General features: G+C 36.9%; 1 protein-coding gene across 2 annotated transcripts in view; it reads right to left on the bottom strand.

The window, feature by feature from the left end:
* Positions 1-15344: 15344 nt before the first annotated feature.
* Positions 15345-22005, bottom strand: part of LOC149802175 (semaphorin-2A-like) — a 147785-nt gene continuing 141124 nt past the window's right edge. For both annotated transcript variants that reach the window (XM_089956586.1, XM_089956587.1), the window contains 2 exons: positions 21627-21712; positions 15345-15540 (listed from right to left, as the gene is read on the bottom strand). In XM_089956586.1, the coding sequence (XP_089812712.1) occupies positions 15517-15540; positions 21627-21712 (110 nt within the window). In that variant the 3' untranslated portion in view covers positions 15345-15516. The remainder of the gene's footprint in view (positions 15541-21626; positions 21713-22005) is intronic.

The raw sequence follows: 22005 nt of genomic DNA, 5'->3' as shown, positions 1-22005 counted from the left end.
GTGTCAAAGAAGTCAAAGTACGTTGGAAAGGATATCCACCCAGTTTTGATTCTTGGATCGACGCTTCGCAAGTCATCGACTATAAAAAGAAGTGACCATCATGCCCTTTCACACAGACGCAGCTACGTCGACCACTCCTTCACCTAGTTCTTCTCTGCAAGATTTACAAAAACAACCCTTGTGGGTGTGGTGTGGAGAACGTGTGCCTAAAACGCAAATCGTCTTTTTCTGCCAAATCTTCGTGGTGTATTGTGTCATCGGGGCAGCCATTGCCAATTTGAGTTTGCAACAAGGAGACAAACAATTGTGGACCATTTTATTGAGCAGTTGCATCGGTTACCTGCTTCCTAATCCCTCCCTGAAATTCACCTCGAACGGGAACCACGGGAACCTTGTATCCAGTGCCAGTGCCAGTTACCACTCCAACAACAACCACAACCAGAACCCCATTTTGGGCGGAGACACACCTCTGACGTCCAGTAACCCCTCGGACAGCCACAGAACTCTGGAATTATGAGTCACCAAAACCAATTTTACTTAACCTTACCCAGTGACAGTTCCATGGAGGTGTTTCCCCACAACACGTTGTGCTGTTACACAGCCAAATTACCTCAGGCCATCCCTTTAGATCACGAAGCCCATTGGGAAGTGGCTTTAGTGGAAATCATTCACCCGACCCAAGTCCTCAATGTCCTTCCCAATCAAAATTCTTTTGATGTGGAAGTTTATGACGAGCAAATGCAACAGTACTTGGATACCCATGGCAAATATGACAAGAAAACCCGTTTACAAAATCAAAAGTACACCACCTATCACTTGTTCATTCCCCCAGGGTATTATTTTAGTGGTCAACATTTGGTGAGCACCATTACCTCCAGGTTTAATGTCGTGTTTCTGAAAGCTTTGGAAAGTGTCACAAAAAGTGTCACCATGGAATATCACAAAACAGCTCGTCGCTTCTTGATGAAATTTGACGGGAGTAAAATCCTGTCCATTCTATTTTGTTCTGAATTGTTTGACATGTTGGGCGGAGACATGGACATGAGAATTGCCATGATCAAGAAAAACGAATTACCCATCGTTTACGACAACGAGTCTTTTAGCAAGTTATTTCGTGCCCCGGTAGAAATGAATCAAGGACTGAATTTGATGTTTGTGTACTCCGATGTGGTGGAGTACAACGTGGTGGGACACACCTCTGTACCGTTACTGCGTGTCATTCCTTTCAAAGTGGATTCTGCCACGAACGCTGACGAGGAAGGTGGAAACACTTATCACGTTCACCGCGAATTTGTCCATCCTCACTATTTGCCTGTCAGCAAGTCGTATTTGGACACGGTCAACATTGCTATAAAAGGAGATTTGGGACAAAATATTCCATTCACCAAAGGAAAAGTCACAGTGAAACTCCATTTTCGAAAGCGGTTCTCTCACGACTCGTAAGTCAGGTATCCAGTGTACCGAGGGGTTGCTGGACAGCGAGGACACGGTTTAGGAGATATGTTAAAATCGGCCTTTCGTTCGGTGGCCCCGGTGTTGAAACCGATGGTGACACGCGGATTGCACGCCTTGAAAGATGCGGCACTGACGCAAGGCAAAGAATTTCTCGAAAATGTCATCATCGACAAACAAAATCCTAAAGCAGCCTTCATGAGGGCAGGCAAAAATGTCTTGCTGCAAACAGGCAAAGACATTTTAGGCCGACGAGACACACCTATAAATGCCCTGCACGCTACCGAGTCAGGCATTCAGCAAGGACAAGGCAGAAAGAAACGACGAAGAAAACACCCTTTCACCAGACTTCAAGCTAGAAAGGCCAAGAAAAGAAGAACCGTTCGAGACTTAGACGTTTTCGACTATTGAGAAACAGCAACAAAAAAATGATGCACCAAGAATCTTGTGCCTGTTCCAAGTCGGAACTGGACCTGTTTGCCATGCCCCCCACCATGATGACCATGCAAGAATCTCAGTGGGTGGAATTTCACCCCGTCTCCTCATTGACAGCCTCAGCTCCCATCGAGTTTGAAATTAAAGGACAGCCAGAAGATTACATCGATCTGAATAGCAGTTACTTGTACTTGAAAGTCAAAGTTGTCAATAAGGACAATTCGCCCCTAGATGGCGATGAGGTAATAGCTCCCGTCAACAATTTCATGCATTCCTTGTTCAGTGGAGTGGACTTGTACTTGAATAACAAACTAGTTAGTAGCAGCATGGATACTTACCCTTATCGTGCCTACCTGGAAAATCTCTTGACGTACGGAATAGATGCCAAGAACACTCATCTCAATGCCTGTGTGCTATGGGAAGCTGACGAAGCTGACAAGTTTGAAACATTCGAAACTAATGCAACCAAAGACAACAATGATGGATTTGTAGAACGAAGAAACAGAATCATGGGAGCCAACAAAAGTTTAGAACTGATGGATCGTTTGCATTTGGACATGTGGTTGCAAGATAAATATTTGCTGAATGGGGTGAATGTTCGCCTGAGACTGAATCGTAGCAGTGCCGCTTTCCATTTGATAGGTACTACTGCTTGCAAAACTGTCATCGAGGAAGCCAGACTCTACGTACGACGCGTAGAAGTGTTACCTAAAGTGGGAAACGACATCAGTCAGACGTTAAGCAGAACGACCGCCAAGTATCCCATATGACGCGTGGAAGTGAAAACCTTCACCATTCCCAAGGGACAGCGATCCATGATCGAAGATCATCTGTTCCAAGGACAGTTACCCAAACGTTTGATCGTTGGTATGGTCGAGAATACAGCCTTCAACGGAGCTGCCGATAAAAATCCTTTCTACTTTCAACACTTTGGTGTGTCCAAGATCGAAGTCAGTCGCGATGGCAAAACCTTGTGTACCCGACCTTTCGAACCTAACTTTGAGAAGAAGAATTACTTGAGATCGTACTTGTCCTTGTACGAAGCTACCGGACAGTTAGGAACCAACACCAGTCATGGCATTACGTACGAGGATTATGCAGGAGGCTATGCTTTGTGGGCTTTCGATTTCACTCCAGACCAAGGCAGCGACGAGGGACATTTTCACCCTATAAAATCCGGCCAGATTCGTGTGGAAATTCAGTTTGCAACCCGAGACCCTGATGTAACGGTGAACGTCATCCTGTATGCAGAATTCGATAATACCATAGAAATCAACAGTTTGAGAGAAGTCATTCTAGACTATTAGAAACCATGGAAGACTGTTATCCCTCTTTACCTAGTGGAGAAACTTTGGAGATGGAATGTGAGGAGACCATGGAAAAAGAAGAAGTGATCATGATGAAGTCACGATGGCCAGAACAAGAAGCCCATTTAGTCTGCTGTTTTGCCAAACACTTGGTCGAAAAAATGACGGAATTGATCAAGAAAAATTGCTATGGATGTCAAAACGATCATCCCAGTCAAATTCAACACGATAAATGCCTGATGCTGAGTCAAGAAGAAAAATTGGACGAGTATCTGGACGAGGCTTGGAGTCTCATCTCGGACGAAGACGTGTGGCACCAGTGGTATAAAGACTTGCGTGAACATTCTTGTCCACCATTAACCACTCAAGAGATCCATCGTATCGAAGCTCTCCTGAATCAGAGTGAGGAGACGAAACGAAGAAACGGTTATTTGTCAGACATTTTCAAACAAAGAGTCAGGATCGAATTGACGACTTATTATTACCTGTGAAGAAAAAAACCACACAAATGGATACCTGGGAACTTTATTACCTTTTGAACCACAGTTCGTACACGGCTTCTTGGAATCCCGTTGTCTGTGCTAAAGATGAACTCCCTCATCGCAAACCTCAAGACCATCTAGCTTATGTCATCAACACGGACGACAGTCATCTCCCAGGAACCCACTGGGTAGCCGTTTACTTTCCTCAAGAAGGATGTGTGGAATATTTCGATTCGTACGGATTGCCCCCTTTGGAAGACGATATCATCGACTTTATGAGAAGAAATGCTCAGACCACCCGATTCAATAATGTGAAATTACAAGGCACAGATTCTTTGGTGTGTGGACAATATTGTGTGTATTTTCTGCATCATCGCAGCCTGGGCTATTCCTTAGAACATTTAGTGATTCATTTTGATCCTCGTTCTTCTTCAAGAAATGATGTGAAAGTAGATCGATGGTTTTGTGACCATTATGTTTATCTTTTGTGTCAAGCTAGGAAACGTAGTGTCCATCAATGGCCTAATGATTTCCAACAGTGGAAATCACAATTTCATTCACAACGTTGTCAGCCCTGTTTAAAGTAGAGTGTGAATTGAAAAAAATGTTTGTGATTTGAAAAAAATGTTTGATGTTATATTGTTGGATTATTGTTTAAAAAATGTTAGAGTTGTTGTTTAGTATTAAGTGATTTTTTGAATAAAAAATGTTGTGTTTTGAAAATAATGCCTTTGTCTTTTGTTTGACTATGAGAATGCTGGATTCATGCTCTTTAATTTCTTACTATCCCTCTCATGACACTCATTGAACGTTGCGGCAAGAAAACCGTGTGGGGGATGTTTTCCTTCACGTCCGCGCTTTGACTTTAAGAACCGGGGTAGTTTCCAGTCTAACCATCCATTGTCGACTCATCCTCCTACGAAGATGTGCTCCAAACTAGCTAAGCTAAACGAAGCCTACGTGAATTTGCATAGGGTCAGACACAGTCTGATACCGAAGCCAGAAGAGATAGAGAATGTGAGAATGTTAAAAGTCACTGAAGACCTGATAGAAGAGCTCTTCAGAGAAGAAGTGAACAGGGAAAAAGAAGAATGGACAGAGAAGTACAGACTTCAGAGACAGCAGCAACAGCAACAACAACAACAACAACAGCAGCAACCTGAACCTGACAGATGCTTTGTCGATTGTCGTATCGACACCAAAGAGTTCTTCTTCTCTTTCCGAAGAAGCAGACCTATCGCCAGAAAGTCTATCCTCAGAGGACATCGCATTCTTAGAAACTAAATGATTGCCATAGCAAACAAAAAAACAGCCCTTTTCAGGGCTACCCAATACTCAAGAAAAAGAAATAACCATCAATTTGCCAATGTGTGTAGGTAGAGTAGTGTGAATATAAACACTAACTCTTTTTTTTAATAGTGCGAGTGTATGTGTTTGTGTATAGGATTGTGTGTTTGTAAGTGCTCACGTACGTTGGTGTGGATAGTAGATTAAGATCATGTTTTTTTTTGGTGTTTGAGGTGTGGGGAGAGTAGAGTTAAGGTTAGATTACTTTGCGTATGTGGATAGTATATTGAAGTGGTTAATGAAAAATTGTTTTAGAATAGTGATGGGAAGTATAAAAAAGTGAGTGAGTGTTTCTTTTAGGTCTGCGCGTTGTTTTTTTGGTCATGATCTAGGTAAGATCAATTTTATGTTTTTAGGGGATGTTTTCCTTCACGTCCGCGCTTTCACCATAAATTAAAACTCGTTCGGCAGTCCAGCTACCCTTGTTGATTGATCAACACGAGAATGAACACCAGACTAGCGAAACTGTTGGAACTTCGTGTGCATCTGGAATATGCCAGGCGCCTGTTGAACGAACTGGCCGCGGAGGCCATTGTCGAAGAGGGAAGGATGAGAGAGGAGGAGGAAAGAAGAAACAAAGAAGAGGATGAGAGAAGATACAAAGAAGAGGAAGAGGAGAGAAGAAACAAAGAAGAGGAGGAAAAGGAGAGAAGAAAAAGGAATTTCAGAATCCCAGAGACAGAAAATTGGGATTCTGAAGCTATTTATCCTGCCTCTGCTCTCTCTCCCAAAAAAGTAAAAAGCAACTGGGGAACAAGATGCGTATGTGGCGCCAGGCCTGGAAGGTGCCACCATTAACCAGGTGTCCATGAAGTTCCAAAAAAAAAAGCCCTTTTCAGGGCTACCCCAATACTCTAGAAAAGAAATGACCATCAATTTGCCAATGTGTAGGTAGAGTAGTGTGAATATAAACACTGACTCTTTTCTCATAGTGTGAGTGTTTGTGTTTGTAACTGATAACGTAAGTTTGTGTGAATAGTAGATTATGGGTTTCTTTATTGTTTCTTAGCGTATGTGGAGAGTATAGTTAGGGTTTTATTATATGAAATGAGAAAGTAGGGGGGATGTTTTCCTTCACGTCCGCGCGTTGTTGGGTCATGATCTAGGTAAGATTAATTTTATGTTTTTAGGGGATGTTTTCCTTCACGTCCGCGCTTTTCGTATAAGAACGCACAGTATTCGTCGTTCAAACCATTCTACAAAGAATAAAAAAGAAGATGGCTTCGAACCACCTTGACAAAATGCAAAAATTACAAGACGTTTTGGACAATTTAGGAATAATGGAGCAGATGTTAGTGAGACTCAATGAAGACCACTATTCCTATAGTCCCCATCGAGTAAAGATGGAGATTAATAACTTAAGAAAAGAAAAGGACATAATAAGTGGTGTCATGAAAGAGATAAAGGAGGAGAAGGAGGATGAAGAGGAAAGTAAAAGGATAAGAAAATGGAACGAAAAAATTGAAAAAGAAGAAGAAAATGAGAAGAGGAAGAAAGAAGAGGAGGAGAAGAAAGAAGAGGAGGAGAAAAAAAAGAAGAGAAAGAGTGTAGGAGAGAAAATAAGAAGTTGGTTGAGAAAAAGAAGAAATTAGAAGCAGAAGAAGAAGAAACCAAAGGCCCTTTTCAGGGCCACCAATATTTCTCGAAAAGAGAATGACTTTCAATTGCCTACCCCTTTTTTAAATTTAAAAAAAAATTTAAAAAAAAAAAAATCCCATGTTCAATTCCCTCTTGTCCCTAGATAGACCCACATTTTATTCCCCCCATGTTCAATTCCCCTTGTCGCTAGAGTGGCCCACGATTTTTTTTCTCCATGTTAATTTCCCTTGTCCCTATATTTGCCCACGATTTTTCTCCATGTTAAATTTCGATTGTCGCTATATTTGCCCAGGGGTGTTTTTAATGCTAATTCCCATTGTCGCTCTAGTGCCCCTATTCACTAATATCGCCTGCTTCACCAAACATACCAAAGCAAAATAGGTTGCATAAAAATCTTAAGAAATCTAATGTGTATTATCAAGAATCATGGTAAGTATGTCCTTTATGATGTACATTTATTCCACTGCCTGGACATTTTCACACCCAAAAAATAAAAATAAACAAAATAAAACCTGGACAGTGGGATCTAGGGCGATTGGAGTCAGAGGTCAGAAAGTGAGCTGACGCATTCCTACAGCTGGTTCTGCTTCTTGGGGGTTGAATCTGACAATTTACATTGAAACGAGGTGCCCACATTTTAAATCATTTTCTTCCTAATAAATTCTTCTTGTTTAATTGCAACATCACAAGAAAATGTCAACTATTAAATTAGAAACTATCGTGATATTATGGCTCTCAACAAAGGCCCAATCTCAGAAAAACGTGCCCTTTATGGTAAAAAAAATTGCTCTAACTCCCCCCACCCCATTAAGAAATGACTGGCTGCAACACTGTGATGAGGGTGTATTGCAACATGGTTTGTATTGGTGTACTGCAACACTGTGATAATGGTGTATTTACTTATCATGATGCATCCTCCTCACCAAGTTTCATCATTCCAAAACACCTGTGCTAAATGCAAAATCTTAAACAAGAATGTAAACTAATGTACCAGGTACATTAAAGTTAGCTCTCTTTGCCCTCTCGCCTGTGGGTAGGTTGTTGTTGTTGTAGGGTTTAACGCCATTTTTCTGCACACGATATACATGGCGGCCAGTATTAATGCTGGAGGAAGAACCCGGGAAAACCCCGGAAAGAACCACCGACCCACGAAAAGCTACTGGCAAGCTTTCTCACATACCCACATTAGCCGAATCCGAGACTCGAACCCACGCAGACAGAGGTGAGATGGCAGTGATCCGTAACAGAGAGCGCTTTAGACCCTGTGGGTAGGTAAGAACTATGATCCCACCCCTCCAAACTATTGATTTAACCTAGGAGAGTGTGTGTGTGTGTATGTGTCTGTGTGTGATTTGGATTTTTAACGTAGCTTTAACAATTTTTCCTAACACTAACCTCTTAATGCTGAGCGCCAAGCGAGGCAGCTATTAGTACCATTTTGTAAGTCTATGGTATGACGACCTCCCGCATCCAAGGCGGATGCTCTAACCACTAGGCCACCGTAGCGGTTTCAACCTAGGAGATAATAGTTGACAGTTATCTTGTACATTTGTATATCTACAAATGATGATAGTGTTGTTGAATCCAGAGGCAGTAAAATAGCTCTCCTAAAAAAATGTCTGGTTTGGAACATTTGTGGCAATCACACACACACACACACACATATATTTGTGGCTCAGAACACCAGTAAGTTGGTACTGAGGTGTATAGTGTCTTGTCAAAGAACATATCACAGTTGCTGACCAGGGCTGATCTAATGGTAGGAATTGAACTTGCAGTCTTTTGCTTGCAACTTCTGCACACAACCAATGAGTGTTTAATTTCTTACTTGATAGAGGTTAACAAAAAACATGTATAATTATTATCTACATTTTACAGCATTTTATTAAATTAATTCCAAATAATGTAACAATGAAAGATTTTCTTTTCTTTTCCTGAAGTAATTTCAAATAATGTAACAATACAAAAAAGTTCTTTCTTTCGTCTGGTAATTCCAAATAATGTAGCAACGAAACAAGTTATTTTTTTTATTTTTTTTTAAAATCAAAGTAAGTCCAAATAATGTAACAATACAAAAGTAATTATTTTATACATCTAAAGCTGCACCACACTGCCAATAACAGTTCATGTATATAAAGTACATTACCATAATATATTTTAATAAAGAAAATACCCCAATATGCCTTCACATAATGTGCTGGCAGATCAGGGTATATATTGTTTGCCCTGCTTATTATTCGTAACAAACTGCATCGACCCAGATCTGTTGGTGCATTATCCAACTGTAGACTTGGGTCTATGCAGTCTGCAGTTGAATCTCATTTTAAAGCAGGTATACACAGTAATAAGGAAAATCATAAAAATAATTTTTGTATCATGTCATTCACCATGTTTTGTGTACATGCCTAAAAAGAGAACTATACCATAAATATACAATAGAATTTTCAATGAGAACTGTGAAATCTATGTTATTCTATTTGCAAGTTATCAACATTCCTCAATCAGATTGACTGTAATACTTCACATACAATTAAAAGACAGAAATTCTGGCCAGTCTTTGATAACTTTATGTTTCTGTTAAACACAAAGAAAGAAAAATAATACTGAAATAAAAAAGACAACCATTTCTCATATATAGCACGAAAACAAAACGTGTTATTTGACATAAATGAACTCTTTCTACCCCTCAATTTTTTTCTTGAAAAATAACTTAAAACTTAGGACTTTCCATTTAGGATAAGTATGTTTTGCTATTACATAATAATATAGACACCTTATAGCCATTATTGTGCTGATTTGCCACTAACCAGAATACATAATGGTGGAAGAATAAGAAGATGCTTCTTTAAAAAAATGACTGAGTGTTAATAACTGCTAAACAAACTAACTTGCTTCGACCAGAAGCATTTGAATTTAAAATACAACTGCTGAAAATGTTTTTAATCATCAACTTTTTGGCATCCATGCCGACTTTAACTAGGGCATACAGATTCATCATGTTATGTTAATTGCTTTTTTTATCAAGATTGTATTGCTTGCAAAATTTTAAAAATACCTCGCACCTAATGCAAGGTCTTATAGTTAAACATTCAATCACTCGTAGATTATTTTTCCAATCTATAGAAAACTGCTTCAGACAGAATTTTAAAATGACAGAGCAGTATGTATATTTCCAGAAAAACCTTTTGATTCATCATCTTCTTATTCTCTGTTCAAATAATGAAGTTCGATAGATACTGACAAAAGAATTTCAGTAAAACTGTTTTAGTATAAAAAGCTGTACATTGAACTGAACAACATCTACAAATTCCATCAGATATATTGCACCACAAAATCTACAAGACATGTTTAGCCACATACCATGTACCACAAAATCTACAAGACATGTTTAACCACATACCATGTACCACAAAATCTACAAGACATGTTTAACTACATACAATTAAATTAGGCCCTATGCTCTGTAGAAGCTGGAAATGTGCAAACAAAACCTAAGTTACTCCAATCCTAGAAATGCTTTAGACTGTCAGAGGTATTTGTCGGAGAAAAAACTTGCCTTTTAATACTAAAGTCCATTGAAAATCTCATGATCTAGTGGCTGAAAAGAATTTCCAGCAGTTTACCATTTCTTCTTTTAAACAACCAAGTGCTGAAACCATTTGGATAATTTTAAAAGATAAACTTTCACATAAACCACTGTGGCAGCCATGTAGAATGCAAGATCTGCACCATTTTCATTTAGGACAAACCTGACACAATTAAAAGGCTTTTGGTGAAAACCCTATAGAGATATCACCACCCACTCAAGAAATTTAATGACAATATTTTCAATATATTCATGTGGCAGCCATATATGAGGTCAGATCAGCACCATTTTCATTTGAGAACAACTAGATATCATAAGAAGATTTCTGGTGAAAACTAAATATTAATACGACATTTAGGTAGCGTAGCAATATTAAGATGCTCAAGATGGCTGCTATCATTGCCATACTGGATGTCAGATCAACACCATTTTCATTTAGTGCCAACTAGACATCATAAGAAGTTGAAAACCCCAAACTGATATGACTTTCCATTTAAGATAAGTGCACATGTAGAAACAAGATTTTCAGGATGGTTACTGCTGTCCTCATAATGGGGCTTAGATTGGCACAACTTTTCTTCAAGACTATCTAGCAATGGACAGACTGGATTTTAGACTGGATCAATTTCCATTAGGGCCAAGTAGACATCAAAAGATGTCTTCCTGTGACAAGTTGATGCTGATGTGTCACTTTCAGTTCAGGAAGAGAAGCAATAATAACATGGTGGCCATCAGATCAGCACCATTTTGATTTAGAATGTGCGTGTCAAATTTCATAGCAATCGTCCAAGTAGTTTAGAAGTACCAATAACTTTTGCTAATGGACATATGATGGACAACAGGCCATTCCATAAGTTCTCTGAATCATGACCAGTAGAAGAAATAAAACAAATCCTGAGATTTGAAAAATAAATTCCTAGACTACATGTGAAATAAAAAAATAAGTATTCCTTTTTACCTCCCGTTAAATAATTTACATGTTGCACAAGATTGTTAACAAGGCTTCTATGGAGAACAGCATTATATACACTAAGTGACCTTTAGGAAATAAAGCATTAATATTATTGTTATTATTATAAATGACAAAACCCACATTATAACAGGAAACAGGTTATTTCTTTCGTATTTGATTATTTAACGTTAACTTTTGATCAGTCTAGTTTACCTGACCCACAACCTATATGGTAGATGTCTCTTGACCCTCTCCCATATGTTTCATTATGAAATAGGTCTAAAGGTGAATATGACAAACAAGCAGAAATACATCACATTTCATTAACTGTGATGTCATTTGGTTAAATTATGAGCAAAAATAGTATAATAATGTTAACTGAAGCTGATGACTCCCAAGGAACTGAAAACAAGATTGTCTTTGCTTAATTGGCTGCGATGTTAATGTGCTTGTAAATAATCATGGCATACAACTGTGACTATCCTCAACATTGTCGACAGAACATGATAGACTGTAGTCCCCTGGATTGTTATTCAAAGTTTCCATGGTAGTAATTATTGGCAAGGGAATTTACTCATTTGTCATGAAGCTACTAGTACCAAAGACATGTCCCATAAAAGAAAGAAAATATTTACTTCAGGTACTTTGCAAACTGGGTTTTTTTTTACCATGAACTAACGATACCCAACTTTTCTCTAATTGGTCACCTTTTTTCTAAGTTTCATGAAATAACAGAACATGGAGCTGCGTTTAATTTAGTGGATAAGAAATTTTGATATTTATTGGTGCATTGTCAATCTTTGACAATTAATCACCGAAATTTCTCCACCATTAAACAAACAAATCTAAATGTTAAAAAATACATCTATAATCAATATTTAAATAAATTAAACTCTCAATTATCCAAAGACTGGGGTATAAAAATAAAACTTCAAATATTACCATGGTTTGAATGACTTAAGGTCATGAAGGTGTAAGTATGTATAAAGTTGAATATGTTTCTTTTCCTACATAATGGTGTTTAAGATATTCTCGGTTTAGTTTGAGGAAAATCTTAACATATCTCAGAAGACGAAACCCAATCTATATATATATATATATATATATATATATATATATATATATATATATATATATATATATATATATATGTGTGTGTTATATGTATATTCGACAGAAATAAAACTAAGTAACATTTTAGTTATTTCTGATCCCATTTTAATTCAATGGTGGCATTTTGTATTTGGGTTCTATATGCTTCAGCTCCCTCTTCTGCTCTGTACCTCTTCCAGTTTCCATGGTAATTCAGATGCAATGTAGCAAGCAGATTAACTTCCCATAAATTCTTTGAAAAATACATGAAAAGCTGAATGTTGGTTTCAAAGGATTTATATGACTTTCCCACTTTTTTATCAAACCTACTTCAAATAAAGTTTCTGCCATTAACTGAATTATTAAAGGGTTTATCTAAAGGAGGTTCAATTGATGGATTAGTGACAAGCAATAAACAATAACCCAATTTTGATTAATCAATACTCACAGTCTGGACTGACAAGTGTCACAATTCGAGAAGTCAATAATGCCGCTCAAACATTGTGATTTCAATAGGATTATGATTCTGTACCAATGTAATACTTCAATTAATGGGTGTACATGAATAATATCTGTTTGGATAATATATGTAAATAAGATGTAAAAACAAACAAATTTAGCAGGGACCAGGAAAATAGTTAGGGTAATACCAGGGATTTGGATAATAGGAGTTCCAATAAGTGAAAGTACAGCAAATCAGATACAAGACCATCAATTTAATATGAACTGAGCTATTCATAGGGTTGGAAAGTCACTCATCCAACTCAAAATGGCAAGTAAAAATCTGTCAGTTGAGTTAATTTTCCAATCACTGATTCACGGTTGACCAGTGTTAATCTATGTGTTACAGGATAGGAAAATTAATCTGTCATTTTTGGAAAATGAACCTGGTTTTTCTCATGGGCAGGAATGCCTATCACTAAACAAAAAGGTCAGAACAAGTTTGGCTGGTAAGCAATAAAAGTCTCATGTATGTACGCCACTACACTCCTCCTATTGTCATTCACCTGTGTGTATCACCCAGATTAATCTCTTCTCAATCAGGCAATTATCTACTTTGAGTTGGATAAGCTTGAACTGTAATGGGAGGGAACACAAAGTCTACCTGTCACAGTTGTGAATTGAATCCAATTTGTCTGCATCACAATCAGGCACAACTACAACTAGAATAAAGGGTTTGGACACCTAGGCACCCTAGTTAAGTGACCTCAAATACATTCACCGTCACAAAAGAAAAGGAATGTTCTGTTCAGATTATTGCTGACTTAGTTCAATGAAATCCACACTTTGCTCTCACTCTTCAATACCAGTAAACACTTACCAAAGAGAGCAGATAAGTCTCAATTTGTAATTACCTCCATTTAGTGTTACAAAGGTAAAAATATAACTTCTTGAAAGAAAAATACTATTGCACAACCGAATTTAGGTTGTGAATACCAACAACTTCTATGTTTCTATTGCAATACATGGTTTGACAAGACCTTATTTTAACCAGGGTAAAATGTTTTAGCACTTGTCTCAATGATTGAGTAGATTTTTAGAGATATTTTAATGCTGCTAAATGAACTCATTCATGAACCTGCAATTATTTTATATTACGTAAAAAACAGATCAGAAATAAAATCTACAAAGTGGGAACTGTCTCGGTCAGTCATATGCTAGATCTCCCTCCAGAGTGGCAACAGTCTCTGTCAGTCAGATGCTAGATCTCCCTCCAGAGTGGCAACAGTCTCTGTCAGTAAGATGGTAGACATCCTCATTAGTATAAACAGATTTCGCTCATTTTCAAACTTCTTCAAGGTCATGGTGATACAAGACCATATTTCAAGTGTGATGAAATTCGGTAAGAAATCTGGCCTTCTGAGGGGTAACACGCTCTACTAATCATATTCAAAATTACATTAATGATATCCATAGAGCTCTGCCCATATTGAATCCAAGTGAGATTATGTTGATATAGGCCCATTTTCCAAGTCCAATCAAAACTGATTCAAAAATACTTACAAGAATGCTAAAAAAAAACTAAGTCAATCGGAGGCAAGATAAGTCCATTAATATGCAGAGATGCTTGATATAAGCTTAGATTCCAAGTCTGGTCAAAATCAACCCAGAAATATGGTCTACAGAGTTGTTACAAAGCCAATCAGATATAAGATCATTTCAATAATTTGCATTAATCTCACTCATGATCAAACCTGCCTGGGATGTTAAGGACATTAAGCTTGTATGCCAAGTTTGATTAACATCAGATCAGAAATAGCAAATGCTGTGGCAGATGATGGATCAAGCAACATAACATGCTTAGTTGGCCTTTTGGTTGGGTGAGCTAAGGTTCCCACAAAAGCATTTAAACACCAGTTCCTACCTAAACAAGCGAATTCTGTGTCACCAACCCACCATGATAGGTCAGAAAAATCCACAATAATGAAACAGGACTATGACCTTTAGGATGGAGTTGTAATGTTGCTTGATAGATGTTTAAAGTAACCAAGTTTCGTTGCCCTCTCTCAAATAGCATTAGTGGAAAACTCCAGACATGAAGTAAAAAAATTTATTAGTGACCAAATAGATAATATTTTTAAGTGTGATACATTAGAAGCCACGAAAATGAGAAGCACAAGTGTATAATGGTTCATCCCTGTACCTCCAACAGTGCTTACAATATAAAGCAGTTTTATCTATTGATGGCAAATGGCTATAAAATTATAGAGCAGATGGAGAAATGTGACAGGAAACTTAGAATACTGAGCTGTGAATTTGAAGATTATCACCCAAACATTTTACATACCACACCTTCTAGTGATAATGTATACGTTTACCACATTTCATCCCTTCATCTCCAATGGCTTTAGTGTTCAAGTGTGAATGGGAACAATACAAAATACTAAACTAAGATGTTGACTTTCAAGAGAAGACCCCCAATGTGGCATATAGCACATCTTCTAATGAATATGTATAAGTAAACCAAATTTAATTTCTTAATCACAACCGTCTTTAAAATTATAGAGTGGAAACAGATGTGAGATGGATGGTCAGACTGACAGACCTGTATAATGCCCGTCACTTTGTTCTTTACATGATGGAGCAAAAAATGAGCCTAAACAAGATTTTATTTAACAAAGTTACACAGTGGGAATTCAAAATTTATTTGGATAATCTTGGATGCTGCTACGATAGTCATGCCACATTCTGCTTGCATTTACAATGTCCTGTATGTGATGGTTCTGTGCTGCTCCAGGTACCATATTGTGATCCATATATCACTTATCCCTTACTTGGACAATATCCCTGCAAAATAAAAATATAATAATTGCAACAACTCTTCACAGCCTATGATCTGCAATCACGCAGCTTTAAAGATCAAGGGTTGTTTTTCCTTAGGTATTTTGAAACTTAATTTTTCTATAAGTGGGGAAGAAAAACATACAGTCACTTTGAACCAATGAATGTAGGGCTTATACCTCTGCTGTCTAGATCAGTGAGCTATTAGCATTTATGACTTCAGAATGCAGGTACCACACAGACTATATATACCTAACTACTAATGATTCCATCCTATGCGAATGTAGGTACTACACTGCCTTTGGGTATTTTATACTTCTCTTCTCATAAATTCACACTGTCGACATGACTGTAGTTACTACACAGCATGTTGTTATTTTATACTTCTCATGAATTCACATTGTCGACATGACTGTAGTTACTACACAGCATGTGGGTATTTTATACTTGTCTTCTCATAAATTCACACTGTCGACATGACTGTAGTTACTACACAGCATGTTGGTATTTTATACTTCTCATAAATTCACACTGTCGACATGACTGTAGTTACTACACAGCATGTGGGTATTTTATACTTCTCATAAATTCACACTGTCGACATGACTGTAGTTACTACACAGCATGTGGGTATTTTATACTTCTCATAAATTCACATTGTCGACATGACTGTAGTTACTACACAGCATGTTGGTATTTTATACTTCTCATAAATTCACATTGTCGACATGACTGTAGTTACTACACAGCATATGGGTATTTTATACTTCTCTTCTCATAAATTCACATTGTCGACATGACTGTAATTACTACACAGCATGTGGGTATTTTACACTTGTCTAATAAATGCACACTGTTAACATGACTGTAGGTATAATAATACAGAGAATGTCGGCATCGTATACTTGTCTGATAAACTCACACTGTCACTACAAAGCATTTGAGCATTTTATACTTAGTCTTGTTATAATCTCATACCTTCAATGTGACCAAAGGTACTACACAGAATGTGGGCATTTTATAATGGTCTCCACATGATCTTGCACTGTTTATGTGAATATAGGTATGACAGTCAATGGTGACAACTGATGCTTGTTTTCTCATAACATCAAAGCATGAAATTGAAATAATGAGTGAGTAACGTGATGGTAAACAAAAATAGAAATTAAAAACACATTGGTCCTCAGTTTATTATCTTTTAAAAACCAAAAGTATGTGCATATTATTGATAATTTTATACCTTATCTGATGAATAGCGTGAAATATTACATGTATTCTTAATCTAATATTATTATTTCCTTCTTTCTTTCTACGTTTCTTTTATACAAGATTTTCCTGAATCTTATCTAACAGCATGAATATTCATACTATACAAACACATGCATTGTTGTTAAAATCTAATCAAATCTGATACTTTACAAACAATTTCATTGTTATTCACATTTAATGAACATTGATAAATAAACTGACACAAACTTCATTAATTTAAAAAACAAAAGTACTGTAATTTTCAGTGAGAAGTCCAACTGCATGAGCCATTTTTAAGCATTTCATAAGAAAAAGAGTGCATTAGCTGCAGCAGTAGTAGCACTGCATATGGATGTGGAAACAAAGCACTTGGGCCAAATACTAAATGACCCCTCAGTGAAAGATGTAATTATGGCAAGCCTATTTGCATTTGTTGAAGCAGTTAGAAGACCTGGATCTATTTATGAATGCATCTAAGTGCAAAGTAGCAATTTTTTCACAATAAAAATGTAATTAATGGCCATATATGTTTGCTTTTTATTGACCGAGCCAGTAACACTGCTGGGTACTGTTGTTTGCTGACCTGTCAATTCAAGCAAGACCTTGTATTGTTATGTATTTTTAATTTATTTTGTGTGCTTGACCTTTGTCCATAATTGAGGATCGAGTTTTGGTATGTGACTCTTTGTCTTGTTAGTAAGCTATAAATAGGTTGTTTACTCAGGTTTGAGTTCAAGATCAAGCCTTGATTATGATCTTATAAGATTCAACAAAAAACAAACTGTTTTCACTCAGGGGGTAATTTTCCATCACGATAATTGACTTTTTTTGAAAAGGTGATCATGACATAGGTCAAATGGGATGTATTAAAGTTTGAGATCAACAAGATAATTCATTCCTCCTTTTAATATCAGTCTGGAACCACTTACTGTTGTGTTCTTGTATAATTTGAGAGGAATCATTTACTTAAATTCTTCATTGGAAATAAAAAGTGCTCATGGACTGTTTGGACTAAAACACTATTTGGGGATTATTTGGAATTCATTCAAAGACATTCTGGATTATACCACTAGGATACATCAAGACTGTTGGCACATCAGCTACTGGTACATCAGCACATTCTAAACCTGGAAGTCATTCAGAACACTCTATATTTTTTGATTTGTTAAAGAACTTTTGGGATTATTTCAGATTTAATCCACAATACTCTAAGTTCCTTTTAAATTTTAACTTTGTATTCCAGGGAAAAAATTATTTGTTGAATGTTACTAAACTTGTTGGGTTTGCTTTTTTTGTTACCTTGTTTAAGACCATAGAGTCCAACACCACAGAAGGCAGACAAAATTATTCAGTAAAACCAACTGCTCAACAAAATATGTACTGCTATTGACAACATGGAAAACATGACTTTGAGAAGTTCAAAAGTGTGATCTGATGTACCAAAGGCAACATTTAATTCAAGTAAAAGTTTGTAAGGTACACTTATTCCTTAATAAACTCAAGGTCATTTTCAGAACATGCAGTTCATACACCATAAAGGTCAATGGTCCTTGCTTGCCCTCATTTTTGTGTAAACTTAATAATATATGACTTTTTATTAAAAGTTGTACATTGATGTTGAATCAGATTTCTGGACACTTACAGTTTTTGATGATAAATGAGTGGCATATGAAAGTTCTGTGTACTAGTTTTGATCACAAATTTTTTTGTGTTCAACAAATAAGAGCCAATTGATTTAGTATTTTCTAGAAAAAAAATAAAAAGGGATGCATGCCAGACCTCATATAATAAACGGGTTCATCAGTTATCCAGGTGTGAGTTTGTTCAAGCAGGCATTTCTGTTATGAAAAGCATCAGCTGTTTAAAGCATCTGAGGTAACCAGGTAAAGTTAGTCTGATTCCCTGACCATCTCCAGTGAATCTAATATGAAAACCCAGATCCAGTCCAAAGCAGAGGAAGTCAGTATCCAAATTCAGTCAACATGATTGTATTTATCAAAGTGTTACTATTATTCTACAAGTCAGCCATTGAGGGTCATGTCAGTAAGACTTGTGGTCAAATCATAAGGGTCATGTTAGTTAGACCTACCGTCAAATCTTAAGGGTCATGTTAGTTGCACTTATGGTCAAATCATAAAGGTCATGTTAGTTGCACTTACAGTCAAATCATAAGGGTCATGTTAGTTGCACTTACAGTCAAATCATAAAGGTCATGTTAGTTAGACCTGCAGTCAAATCATAAGGGTCATATTAGTTAGACCTGCAGTCAAATCATAAGGGTCATGTTAGTTAGACCTGCAGTCAAATCATAAGGGTCATGTTAGTTAGACCTGCAGTCAAATCATAAAGGTCATGTTAGTTAGACGTGCAGTCAAATCATAAGGGTCATATTAGTTAGACCTGCAGTCAAATCATAAGGGTCATGTTAGTTGCAGTTACGGTCAAATCATAAAGGTCATGTTAGTTGCACCTACAATCAAATCATAAGGGTCATGTTAGTTAGACCTGCAGTCAAATCTTAAGGGTCATGTCAGTAGGACTTACAAATCATGAGGGCTGCATCAGTCTGACTTGCAGTCAAAATGTAAGTGCCATGTCATTAAGACTTACAGACAAATCAAGAGGGCCACATCAGTCTGACCTGCAGTCAAATCATAAGTGCCATGTCATTAAGACTTACAGACAAATCATGAGGGCTGCATCAGTCTGACCTGCAGTCAAATCATAAGTGCCATGTCATTAAGACTTACAGACAAATCATGAGGGCTGCATCAGTCTGACCTGCAGTCAAATCATAAGTGCCATGTCATTAAGACTTACAGACAAATCATGAGGACTGCATCAGTCTGACTTGCAGTCAAATCATAAGTGCCATGTCATTAAGACTTACAGACAAATCATGAGGGCTGCATCAGTCTGACCTGCAGTCAAATTGTAAGTGCCATGTCATTAAGACTTACAGATAAATCATGAGGGCCACATTAGTCTGACTTGCAGTCAAATTGTAAGTGACATGTCATTAAGACTTGCAGTCAAATCATAGAGATATATCTGCATTTATATGTTGTTGCAGTCAATCAAATTTCATGAAGAAAATATGAATGGGCATGCTTGATTAATAGGCCATCTTCATTAAAGGGTTTATTATCAAGCAAATACTTATTAATAATTTCATTCTGGATCTCAGTCGATGCCAGAAACATAGCAGTTACAATTTTGGGGAATGCATATGATCCATGCTGTTATTTCAATCAAATGTTGATGAACTTTGTCCAATATGGATGGATATAAATTTGCAAATGGTGTGTCATGATAGTCTATACTTGGTGTTTTTGTAGATATTAACCTATCATGGACTCAACATATTTAAAATATATCAGTAAATAAGTTAATTCATGGCTATGGCTTCTGAGTAGGACAAGGCATTTTCTCCCAGAAAAGCACAACATCTATTTTATAATGGTTACATACAACCCTATTTAGATTACTGTAATACAGTATGGCATAATTCAAATGATAAAAACATAGCAACGCAATTACATCTTCAAAAAAGAGCATTTCAGACAATATCAATCCAAACAGAAAGCAGTGAAAACTTTGCTGGCAAGTTAAAAATATTACCCATTAAAACCAAATCCACCTTAGAGAAGCTAAGTTAATGTACAACAGTGCTGTCCAACCTTTTGGACACCATGTGCCACTGAAAAATGTTTTTCTTGAAGCCGAGGGCCGCAGCAGAAAATTGAAAAGCAACGACTATATAGCTGCTTGAGTAATGGTCGTCCATTTAAAATCAGCCTGTGGGCCGCATGCAGCCTGCCGGCCAGGGGTTGGGCAGCAGTGATGTACAATATAGCCAATAACAGTATTCCTGTATATTTACAGTCACTGTACCAGTATAGGTTACCTGGTAATACTCCCCACCTGTGATCCATGTCTACCAAACAGTATAAAATTCCCAAACTGAACATGGAATTATTCCTAAAAAGTTTCCAATACTCTGCAACTTTGCTTTGGAACAGTATTCGAGCTGAAATTAGAAATGCCCGCTATATTCCCTTCTTTTAACCCCAATATATCCAATGACTTCAGATATGTAGTTAAATAAGAAGGAATACAATGGTATTGTTGTATTGATGAATGCCTCCGGGCATCATTAAATATCCTACCCATCTATCTGTCACTCATTGCATATTGCATGTATGTTGACTACGTGGGTTCAATATGTATGGATGAGTATCCATCTGTGGAGAGAAAGGAAGAATGGGAATACACTGTTGTATATACATGTACATGCTGCTATGTATATGTATGCATATGCATTTATATGTGTGCATTTAAGTGCCTTTGTACGAAGGCCTCAAGGTATATTAGTTTTTCAGCTAATTGTATTATCCTCTTTAAATAAACCAGAACCAGCAAAGCTGCTTGGAAAACGGACATAAACAGCCCAAACTTTCTACTGTTCGTATCCACAACAACAACAACTACATTTGTGATGGAAAGATTAAATTTAATCTTTATTAACAGTCACACTTAGCATATGATAAATTTCACTACTTCATACCTGTATTTAAATTCTACCATCAATGCCAATCTAACTCCACTGTTATGTCTGTTGTAACCTTCGATTTTTTTGTGTACACTATTGTGATGTGCTATAAGCATCATTATGAATTTTATTATAGTAATAAGTCAACTAAGATAATAATTCTATCATAATATACCAAGCAAGATGTCAATATCACCCTACTGTGACAATTTGCACATTTTTACTTATCAAATTTATAAAAAGGTCTACCCAAGCTCAACATACAAAACTACTGTACTTATGGTGTACCTACCAACTGATTTAAACAATCTTTGTACTCCGTAAACTTTTCTGACCAGAGCACAAAGCTATTCTTCCAGGCTGTCAAAATATCTTCTTCTGCAAAAATAGAAAATGTACATGGAATTTAACTTTAGTAAGAGCTTTTGATAATTAAATGCAAACTCTGAATTTAAAAACAAATATTTCTCCATAAAGAAAAGACCCATGATTGAAACAATTAGTTCTCATTTTAATCCAAAAGTCTTATTCACAACGTGTGAAAGTGAGAATGAAAATGATACATTATATGCTGATGACACACTATATGCTAATGATACATTATATGCTGATGATATTATATGCCAATGATACATTATATGCTGATGACACACTATATGCTAATGATACAT

The sequence above is a fragment of the Sinohyriopsis cumingii genome, chromosome 4 (genome assembly GCF_028554795.1).
Source record: "Sinohyriopsis cumingii isolate HCF-2022 chromosome 4, ASM2855479v2, whole genome shotgun sequence".
Classification (NCBI taxonomy): Eukaryota; Metazoa; Mollusca; class Bivalvia; order Unionida; family Unionidae; genus Sinohyriopsis; species Sinohyriopsis cumingii.
Note: the sequence above shows the minus strand (reverse complement) of the source record. Positions and strands in the feature narration are given on the sequence as shown.